General features: G+C 37.1%; 1 protein-coding gene across 1 annotated transcript in view; it reads right to left on the reverse strand.

The window, feature by feature from the left end:
• The window catches only part of LOC105499887 (pregnancy zone protein-like), a 49,889-nt gene that overhangs the window by 35,518 nt on the left and 2,626 nt on the right, over positions 1–11,745 (reverse strand). Inside the window, exons 3-11 of the mRNA XM_011772738.3 lie at positions 11,250–11,403; positions 11,051–11,103; positions 10,483–10,503; positions 9,874–10,042; positions 8,070–8,154; positions 6,209–6,332; positions 3,852–3,966; positions 1,984–2,093; positions 33–191 (exon numbers count right to left, since the gene is read on the reverse strand). Coding sequence (XP_011771040.2) covers positions 33–191; positions 1,984–2,093; positions 3,852–3,966; positions 6,209–6,332; positions 8,070–8,154; positions 9,874–10,042; positions 10,483–10,503; positions 11,051–11,103; positions 11,250–11,403 — 990 coding nt within the window. The remainder of the gene's footprint in view (positions 1–32; positions 192–1,983; positions 2,094–3,851; positions 3,967–6,208; positions 6,333–8,069; positions 8,155–9,873; positions 10,043–10,482; positions 10,504–11,050; positions 11,104–11,249; positions 11,404–11,745) is intronic.

An 11,745-nucleotide genomic window follows, 5' to 3' on the forward strand; every position in this document is an offset into this window, starting at 1 on the left:
CTTTTTGGTCCCAGATGCCCCTTTCCACTTACTGAAACTGTGAGAAAAGGTGATACATAGTTGGTGGTGTCCATGGAAATGTTCACCAAGCCACGCTCATCAGTAGTTGCACTGAAATAGTATCTAGTATTCACATGAACATCTACAGTTTTGTTGGTGATCGGCTGATGGTTTTCATTGACTAGAAGAACCTAGAGATGTAAAAGTCATAGTTGGTTAAAGTGTCATATGGCAATAACATCTTCCACTCTGTCATGTTTACCTCCAGGTCCCTCCCTGTCATTTACTGAAGATCTTAGAATCTGAAAATGAGACTTGTTTTCTGAACTCTAAACTATGATTTTTCTTTTTAATACTTCTTTTTAAAAATTAGTTTGAAAGCTAAATGGCAGTTTATTTTCCATGATTATTCTAAATTCACAAATCATAATTACATACATTTCCTGGGTACAATGTGATGTCTCTATATATGTATACAACGTGGAATGATTAAATATACTAACATATATATCACCTCACCACCTTTTCAGATGAGACATTTGTAATTTATTTATTATTTTGAAATGTACAATATGTTATTACTGACTATAATCATCCTGTTATGCAACAGATCTCAAAAATCTTGAATAGTTCTATTTGGATATCTCATGGGCACTCAAATTGAGAATATCAAAAAGTGGGATCATTACACTACCTTCCCAAACTTTCTCCACCCCCAGTGTTCTCTCTTTCAGTACATGGTTCTTCCATCTATCAGATAACTGATGCAGGAATACTGAGGAGTGGGGTTTTTTTTAATGAGTCATTTTCTCGCTTTCAGTGCTTATCTCAAACTTATTGTCAAGTGCTATCTCCTCTCCCCATCTCCCATCAAATATATATTGATTCTATCTGCTTCTCTCCAAATCTGCTGCTACCATTCTAGTTAAAACCACAATATTTTTCCCATCTGGTTTCCAGTAGCTTCCTATTTAATCTTCTGCATTTCCTTGCTGCTTCATTCTTGTCTAAACCATTCTATACAGCCTGAGCTAAACTGATCATGTTACTCTCTTTCTTAAAACTTCTTTCTTCACTTCTCAATCCAAAATTCTTACCATATCTCAAAAGACCTTAATAGCTGTTCTTGCTTGCCTGCAATTATTCAGTCAATTTGGTCATGTCTTTAACCTAAGCTGTCATCACACTGGCTGCTTTTTAGTGCTTTGCTCTCGAAAAACTGTTTCATACCTAGAGCCTTAGACAGTCTCCCTTTTATCTTACATTTCTGACCATGTCATACTCACCCTTCAAGTCATCAGTTTTTCTCATGATCTTCTCTCTACCTGAAATGGCCATATGAAACTATATCTATATATTTATTAACTTCTTGATAATTTAATATGAAATACTAGGATAAATGAAGAAAATCTAAAATTCAAGTATAAAATATCAGATATAAAATTCAAAATATAGCTTGAAACGTTTGCCCATGAACTGTTAGTTCAAAAACTAGTTACTACAAAAGATAATTTAAAATACCTAGAAATCTTGCATCTCTTATATGAAAGAAAATGGATAGTTTACTAAATTATTGGCTCTACAATTTACCAATATTGATATCTATATGAAACTTTGAAATGGAAAACAACTTTAAAAACTACCAGTAATAAAAAATTCAACCATTTAGGTGAAAGAGTATGTTTGAATTCTTCCCATAAAAATTATGTTACAAAATCATTGTTTATAAAGAGACAATCAAAGAGTATGCAGCTGAACTACACAAATGTATTACAGAGGTGTGTTAGGAAGTTAATAAAACATGCTTTATTTTTCTGGATTTTGTGATTATATTTGCTTTTTAAATTATAATCTGCTGTACTTTTTTCCTATTTGAAATATTACTTTTTAAAATAAATTTTGATTTTGTGATTTAAAACTTCATTCTCTTAAAAACCTCATGCCCCAAATTGTGATTATGTTAAAAAAAAATTTTTTTTTTACCTGTCCATACCAGGGGAGTCCACTTCTGTAACGTGAATCTACTTTAGTAAATCTCAGTATGCTTAAGGTATTTGTGATTTCACATGATCCATGCCCAGTTAATTCCAATCCTGAAAAAAAATGAAGTTGAACCATTCTATGTATTAAAAACTCACCTCCTACTTCCTCCCCAGCCTCACTTCATCATAACAAAATGCCATCCACATTCTGTTTTCTTTATTCTTGCCAGAGTTTCCCACACTTACAAGCTATTTGATCAGCAACTTGACATTAGCTTCACCTGCACATGAAACATTATTGGTATCCACCATCCCTCATTCCTCTGGTTTTCTACCTATGTTCTATATTTTCTCATCTCCTCTATGATCTTGCTCCATCTTTGTTTTTTCCTCTCTCGCATCCCTGCTCTCCCTCCACAACTTTCTGTACATGGTTAGATTCTTCATAATCACACTGGCCCAAAATATGCTTGAATTTCTGATACAAACTTTATTTCCAGAAAGACATGTCGTTTCCCTGCATGAGCTATCCAAAGGATAGTGAACACCTGGTGCTTTTCCATTCAATGATGTGTACTCTGTATCTTGTTCTTATCAAAAACACAGTGCTATCAAAGTCTTAAAAGATTCCTTACTTGCCCTCCATATAGAATTCTCATCTCCGACTGCATTGTACATGAACTCTCGGTAGTACTCCACACTAAGTACCACTGAAACTCTCCCTGCTTGTAAAAAATTCTCCTCTTTGACGAGTTGATGGGTGCTGACAAGTTGATGAGTGCAGCACACCAACATGGCACAAGTATACATATGTAACAAACCTGCACGTTATGCACATGTACCCTAGAACTTAAAGTATAATAATAATTAAAAAAATAAAATAAAATAAAAATTCTCCTCTTTGTTTTTCCTCAGCTCTCTGACTTCTTATTTAATTATGCTGATTTATTTGTTACTCTCTGCTAAATGCAGTTGTTTCTGTCCTTGGACACCTCTTTGTTCTGTCTCTATCCTAAATTTAGCAGTGCTAAAAGAGCTCCTTTCAGAGCATTTGCACTCACTCTTAAGAGGACATAGACACAATGAGAATGGATTTAGATTTACATCTCTGGTCCTAATTTAACTCTGGCTCTCTTTTAAAATTATCAGCTAAATACATTCACTTCCGTTTTGATATTCCAAGTTATGGTTAATTATCTTTAACACATCTCATCACAACAGTTCTTTTTCATTGACTCATTATCTTGGTTAATGGCATTTCCATCTCCCACACCCCAAATTTGGAATCTTTGGGGTCATCTTTGATTAATCTTCTGACTTACCACATTTTTTCATCTACCCTATGCTCTTCAGTTCTGCTAGACTTATCTTTTAAGAACATCAATTTATTTAGATTATTCTTCTCAAATATATTGAAAGATATTCCAGCTTTTCAGAATAAATCTAAGCTCTTTAGTGTATGATTTACTTTTCTCAGCCTCCATTTTCAGATTCTTCTGAGATCAAACACAGTTTTTGATGCTCATCACGTTTTCCCTTTTCATCATTAATCTTTCAAAGTATTACCTACCCTATATAAATCAGTTGAAATGCTATTTTAGACATAAGGTTTTCTTTGGGATCTAGAAGGTATGCTAGAATTAATTACCTCTCTTCATACTCACTTGGCCCTCGTTTTTGTATTTCTTGTACAAATTTTATTATGGCTATGTGCACAGACACACCTAATTTCTGTTTTTAGATGCCTAATTCCTTGAGGGCAGGGACCATGTTATTTTCATAATCTCCAGAAACTATTAAGTGTTTTACATGGAATGGAAGTTTGATAAATATGTATCACATTAATAAATACTTAAAAATAATACAAACCAGTTCCCTTCTCTTTGACCTTGGCTTCCACGTGTATTGTCATGTCATACCCTTTTCGTCTCAGCTGAAATATTTTAGTTTTTACGAGTTGTGTGAAACATCCTTCAGTGTCTGTCTGAAGAGAAAGAAAGAGAATTCTCAGGTCTTCCAATATGCTACTTAAAAAGTCTGCTGTCAATTTATGAGAACTTTTTTATTGGCCATAAAAATATATGTAACAAATGTTCTGACCATCCTTTTGGTGCTTGTCTTTTCCCAAGCCCAAGAATGACATAAAGTTTCTTCATTCATCATTGATTTATTCATTATCAACCTTTGGTTTCTCCCCTCTTTTCTGAAAACAGATTCCATTTCTGCCATATGAAACTTTCTAGCGTTTTCCAAACGTGCCATTATATTTTGTAATTCTATCTCTTTGCATATGTTGTTCCTCAAATGATAATTTTCTTTCTCCCATTCTTACCTTAGCCAAAAACTTAACTCAGACATAACCTATTCTGAGAAGGCTTTCATAACCACCATTACCTAAATATTGACTAAGGATTGCTATGTATTTTGTTGTTGTTGTTGTTGGTTTTTTTTTTTTTTTTTTTTTTTTGAGACGGAGTCTCACTCTGTTACCCAGGCTAGAGTGCAGTGGCCATGATCACGGCTCACTGCAGCCTCAACCTCCTGGACTCAAGAGATCCTCCTACCTCAGCCTCCCAAGTAGTTGGGACGACAGGTATGTGCCACCACACTGGTGGTTTTTTAATTTTTTTATAGAGGCGGGGGTCTCACTATATTGCACAGGTTGGTCTCAAACTCCCGGGCTCAAGCGATTTTCTCACATCAGCCTCTTAAAGTGCTGGGATTACAGGGGTAAGCCACTGCACCCAGCCAGGATTGTTATGTTCTTAACTGTATATTCTCAATATCTAGGATATTAATAGGAATATATACATTTTTTAAATAGATGAATCCTCGCCATAACCAAGTTCTCAAACTAAATGTTGGGGTACATGTTTTAATAAAGATTTGTTTTCATTTTAAATTTATTTATATGAAAATCTTCATTGCATAATAAAATTGAATCGTATTTATTTTTATATAGAGGTCATGACTCACTTGAAAATAGAAGTTAATACTAGTCTCCCTGATACATTACAGATTTGGGCAGCTAGATTCTTCTTATGGTATCTTGCTTATCAGTGTCTGCCTTGGTGTTCATTATTATATTTGTTATTCTGGCCTCTCATTCATTTGCTCTCTGCAGCTTTGATAACTTTCTTTTCCATAACCTTGAGGTAAGAGGTGGGACTCAACTTTGGAAGCAGGTCTCAGACACTGGACCAAAGAGGGAACTTACTAAAACAGAGATGCAGGGGAGGCTGCTTTCCATAAGACACGCCTACCAGTGTGCCACGTCAGTTTACCGTTGCCATGGCAACACCCAGAGTTCATGCCCTTTTCCATGGCAATGGCCTGACAGCTCAGAAGTTACCACCTTTCTCCTGGAAATCTCTGCGTAATCTGCCTCTTAATTTCCATGTAACTAAAAATGGGTGTACATATGACTAGAGTACTCCTTGGAGCTGCTACTGTGGGCACACTGCTTATAGTACCTCTGCTGCTGCCCTACACTGCTGCTTCAGTCAACGTTGTTGTCTCTAACACCTCTGGCTTGCCCGTGAATTCCTTCCCAGGTGAAGAAAAGAACTTTCTTGGGCTAAACCCCCATGTGGGGGCTTACCTGCCCTGCATCACCCCTACAGCATCTGCTCATACTGCCACATCCTGGACTGTTTGCATACTCTGCCTCTGGAATCAGTAATTTTTGCCTTTTATTTTTTTAATATATCACATTCTACTTTCAGCTGTTTCCCTTAATTATTCTTATTCCACTTCTTCCTTGACATGTTTTGGGCTTCTAATCCATTGTCCTTCGAAGTCTTCCTTTCTTCAGCCTTGTACTTGTTTAACATTCTTCCAGCGCAGTTGACTTTCCATGCCATGCCATTTGATTCTCCCACTAGCCAAATTCTTAACACCTGCCACACACATTTTTCTGTTTTCTGTTTGATAAAAGCCAACTTTGGATCCTTCCATGTCCTTTTATGCCCTTATATCTGGCATTTTGACTGCTGTTGGAAGGAAATTACCAAACTAACCAAATAAATACCACTAGACACCCATGAACTCAACCCTCAAGTGAGCCCTTAACACTGCCAGACCTTCTTACAATTTTTCCCCCACTCCACCATTTTGCTTGATGGGTATTTCAAACATTATTCTCTGTTGTATTGTATTCATTATTGTAATCCATGAGAAGAGAAAACCTTGGTTTTAGTGTCCTGAGGAGAGTGATTTCCACGTACCTGTTGACTGAATTCTTCGCAGATACTTCGTGAATGTGTGTTGTGGCAGCCGAAACAGAATAATGAATGTTTTCTGCATACACTAAGTGTCACCATACCAGGGACAGGCTCTCCATATGTGTACCTGTAACAATAAGGTGGCCATGCAAAAAGCTACTTGATATAAATAATACTGATGTTTCTTCAACTGATTTGATCCATTCATACATCCACCTTAAGCAATTGTATTACCTTCCATATTATTTGCATTTTATAAACACTTATTCTGAGAGACTGCATCTTAATTGTCCATAACTCTAAGAAAAAGTACTGGAAGAATCTTTTTGAAACAACTCCAAATGGAAAATTACCGATTTAGTTTTTCTCAGAGCTTTCTTCCCTCTTAGCTGCAGTTTTAGTGTAAGATGGTCCTATTTCCCTCTTTCTCAGCTGTCAGATTATCTAGGTCATGATTCCAGCTTTGACAACACCTCCTACATTGTTTTAGGGCAACATATTAAGACTATGTAGAGAGTGTATTTCTGCGTTATCCTTGATTTATAAGCACTTTAAGAAAATAAATGAGAAGTTAGATGGAAAATAGTAGCTATAAAACAAAAATGTTATACATAATGACTCAGTTTGATTCTGCCTAATATGATAGAAGGATATGACACAAAGCCATAACTAATTTGTGGTCTCTCAAAAAAGTGTTTTGTGGACCACCAACATTGAAATGATCTGGGATACATGTTAACATGCAGATTTCTGAGACTTTCCTCAGATGTATGATTGGAATCTTTGGACATGGGGCCAGAGAATCTGCGTTTTAAGTAAGCACACTCCTCACCCCTTAGATTCTGATGAACACTGATGTTTGAAACCTATTGCTTTAACCCAAATGATGGGGGAGATAAGGTGTAGGGTCAGTTCCCCAAGCTGCTTCTTTTTATAGTTCTTTTTCCCCCTGAATTCCTTTAAGTGCTGATAAAGTCATAAATCATCTACTAAATTTCAATTACTTTTGGAATCTTCAAATCTGGATCAAAAGGCTTTCCCTCTGATGAAAAATTTAAAGCACTGAGTCTAGTGAGAAGGATGAAAACATGTTGCTCATGCTGCTCGCAAAAGCAAGAGGGGACATACACTCATCTCGTGTGTGTGGAGGATGCCATAGTGCACTAAAAGGCACTAAAAGGCAATCGAAGGAAGAAATAACTACAATATGGATTTTTAATTCTGTCATGTGCATCCAAGACTTGAGCCTAGCTTCCTCCCAACTATTTCCCGTGTCTTTCCATAGTTTAATTAGAAGCAGTGAAGAAAAGGGAGGTAATTGGACACAGAAGGCATGAGCATGAGATCCTTAGTTGGATGGCCTAGATTCAGTTGAGCACTGAGTCTAGGATACATAAATGCTTCATAAAGCTAGATTGCTATTTAAATTGCAGAACCAATATAGAATAGTGGTGAAGAGTTTGGGGTCTGGTTCCAGACCATTGGATTTAAATTCCAGTCTACCATTTACTATCTGCAGTAATGTGAGCAAATTTCTTATTCTCTAAATGTTATAGTTTCCCCATTGTAAATTGAGGATAATAATCCTCCCCATCTCACAGGATTACTTACAGAATAAAAATGTTAGTAAGCACAAGGCACTTAGAACATTGTCTGGCACGTTTCAAATGTCCAGTAAATGATTTTACAATTAGCAGATGTGTCATCTGCTGCCGTCCCTACTCCCTACTATGAGGCAAGCTACAAAGAGAGTTATTCCTCTCCTAATTAAAATACTTCCAAGTTTAGTAACTGTTATTTACAATACCTCCCCTCAGATACAGTATGCAAATAGAAATGAGACAGAAAAAAAAATGCAACTCACAAGGCACAGGTGGTTACCACAAATTCTTCGTCTAGAAAACCAATAACCTTGGGCATTTTTACTTGGACCTCAAATTTAGGCAAAACTGTTTTAATAAAAAAGAAAAAAAAAAGGTGAGAGTGGGCCAGAGATCTTGCAAGTATTAGCAGTAGATGCTATGACAGAACCTTTAACACGTGATCACATGAAACGACCTCAGCTACAATAGGGACAGTACTGAGAAGGAGAAGTCATTCATTACCATGAGCAGTCTGTGCTACGTTCACTTGGTTAACCTGATAGTACATTTCGTAGCCTCTCTTTCTCTGAATTTGTGCAAGATTTCCCAGATAGAGGGAAGGCAGCATGATTAGTCCCTGAAGATCATCACAGTTAATGTGGTAAAGCGGGACCAATAGGTTGCAATGTGTTCTTATTCTTTCCCTCCCTATGCCGAGCTCTTCTTCCCAAATGCTAGCCCTGCTGACTAACAGAGGTCTCAGGCCTACCATCTGACACTTGGCTACAAGCCTACTAAAGTGGTAGCTACGTGGAGTGCAGAGGTAATCTTCCATAGATTCTTCTGTCAGCTCCTCTGCATGGTTGGTGCACTTGGGCAGCTGAGGGTTCCTGGCTTCCCAGACCTTTGCAAGCTCACATTTATACACCCCTAATCATGCTTCAGAACTGGCTAGTAATTTTCTGTCATCTGTCAACTCCTCCTGATGGCCTCTTACTTTTCTAGCTTCTCTCACAGTTTCGTAAGGTGTTATTCCTATAATACAATCCTATTCTGTGATTTTGATGGCAGTTCTGATGAATTTTGGGAACCACGTTTTGTGATAGGACTTCTCAGTCATGGCATAAAATATTTAATTTACATTACAAAATTCACGTAACTGATAACTAATAAGATGGCTTCAATGTCTGACTTAGTAATCAACTATGGTTGAGTACTGACTAAATCAAGTGTGTTAAAGTTTAGTTGATTATTATACTTAGTTGAACTATAGTTTAGTTGATTACTAAATTATATGGTTTAGGAATCGTAGTTGATTAGAGTAGTGTAGGTGTAGGTTATAGACAACCATACAATAACCCCAGGAAATACTTTCAGTTATAAAATATAAAAAACAGATATATAGTGTATGTAGCTGACACAAAGTATTGGTTAACAAGTTATGTTTGAGTATCAGTTCAAATCTTTCTTACCCCTTAATGACTCTGTGATTTTTTTTTTTTTTTTTTTTTTTTGAGACGGGGTCTCGCTCTGTCACCCAGGCTGTAGTGCAGTGGCCGGATCTCAGCTCACTGCAAGCTCCGCCTCCCGGGTTCATGCCATTCTCCTGCCTCAGCCTCCCGAGTAGCTGGGACTACATTAGCTGGGACTACAGGCGCCCGCCACCTTGCCCGGCTAGTTTTTTGTATTTTTTTAGTAGAGACGAGGTTTCACCGTGTTAGCCAGGCTGGTCTCGATCTGCTGATCTCGTGATCCGCCCGTCTCGGCCTCCCAAAGTGCTGGGATTACAGGCTTGAGCCACCGCGCCAGGCCATGAGTCTGTGATTTTTTTAAGTTACTGACTTTTCCAGTACTGATACGCTCATTTGCAAAATGGGAATAATAATAGTATCTGCCCCAGAGGGGCATTGTGAGAATTAAATGAGGTAGTGCATAAAAAGCACTTAGCAAATATATGGGTAAATTTAAAAGCTTGCTAATTTTCAACTATTGTATGCTAGACCTTTGATTCTTACCTATAGGTGAAAATTATCTAATCTTAAATACTCTGATGTTATAAATGCCTTACACATGGAGCATTCTTACCATATTCATTCACCTCAAATGAGCGCTCTATTTTCTTCCCTGACTCTTTCTGCAGCACGATCTTGTAGGAACCCAGAATGGGCTCCACTGATAGCGGGAAAGAGAGTTGGTTGAGTCCTCCTTGCAATTTGAGACCTTGCCTTTGGAAAATTCGGTTCTTCATGGGGTCCTATAGGTGAAAATATTATGAGTTCATAGAAACAATTGAAATATATAACTTTGAGTAGAAGGGCAGCTTAGCAGGTAAGAACGACATAGGCAGCTGTATCACAGATGGTTGGTAAATTGGCCCAAAGGTATTAACAAAGTTTTATAGGAATTCCAGCCTGAGATAAGGGCAAAAAGTTTGCTAGCTATGAGATATTACAGATAACATTTCATACTGGTGACTCTTTTTGGTATTATGTATGTTTATTTTGGTCAGAAATATTGGACGAGTCATCTCAAGAAATGTTCCTGCATTTACATCTTATCCACTTAGAATTTAAGGTGGACAGAAAAACAGTATTTGTTTAGCTTTGGTGAAATGATGAGGGAAGGGACAGATGCAATTTAATGTAACTTGTAGAGAGTCCTCATTCCAGTTGCAATGTACAATATACCACTTACCTCAATATAAACCACTGGAAACTGGAAAGAAAAAAAGATAGTATGAGCACGTGGTAGAATATAGAAGGAGAAAACCAAGACACCAGCACTGACAGAGTATATGGGCCAGAGGAGGTGAGTCTGTATATTCCAAATAAGGAAATACCCCATTTGGTTCACAGCACTTTATATGTTTAGCTTGGGACATACATCTTTCAAGAAGTCATGACTTCCCTATTGTTAAAAAACATACAATTGAGGAAACCTATTTAGATAAAAAGGTCCGAATAATAAGCTTATTATTATTTCACAGATGATATTTGTTTAAGAGGGAAATCAAATTCACACATTTATTTAATGAAAGTAACTAGAATCTTTAAAAGGACAACTTCAACTGCATACTGAATTCATTTTAAGAATGCGGTTTATCGAGTGCCTTGATTCTGACCTCCCTTATTCTTCTAGCAGAGATATCCTTATGAGATCTTCCTGTGGTGGGTTTAAAATACCTCTTTAATTGGTCTTAAATTTCCTAAAAGAATAGGCCTTATATTTTCCCTCAACCGTCACCCGTCGTTACGAGACTCACCATTTCATCCAAAGGGTGGAAATTGATATCCATAGAGACAACACGGAATTTCACTGAAACAGAGGTATTTTCCTGTGAAATCTCCCAGTGGAGCCTGGGGTAGTAGCAGCATGCCTGAATTCCCAGGATTGCAGAATAAAGTAATAAAGAAGCTCCTCCCCTCTCCCAAAGTTCCCCTTGCTCATTTGATTCCTCATACCTGTTTGTCCTGGTTTGTATATGGATTTGTCTGTCTGGACAAAGACTAGGCTCTCTGCTGTAGTTACATGTATTGATTTGCTCTTTGTGAAATGCAGAGTCGCCCCCTTTACCTCCACAGCAATGACCACCCAGGAAGATGGTAATTCTGGAATCTGTAAAACAGAAGTGAGCTGAAGAATCTGCCCAGACTTATTTCTGAATTTCTCAGCCATTAGGAGTTTCTGTCTTCCTGGTTGGTCCCTGAGAATTAGTAAGGGACAAAGTCAAGGATTATGCTCCTTGTTTTAAAAGTAGATTATTATGATGTTGTAACATGACAGTAACATGATTGAAGGAGAAAATATTACAATAAGGTAAGCTAATTCTTTCAAGTCAGTTATGACTGAAATGGGATGCTTAACATTTTCACAGCAAAATGGTGATATTAATAATTATTAATTTTATTTTTCAAAGGTCAACAACATTATATATTATACGGCCAGGCACAATGGCTC

The sequence above is a fragment of the Macaca nemestrina genome, chromosome 10, assembly GCF_043159975.1.
Source record: "Macaca nemestrina isolate mMacNem1 chromosome 10, mMacNem.hap1, whole genome shotgun sequence".
Lineage (NCBI taxonomy): Eukaryota > Metazoa > Chordata > Mammalia > Primates > Cercopithecidae > Macaca > Macaca nemestrina.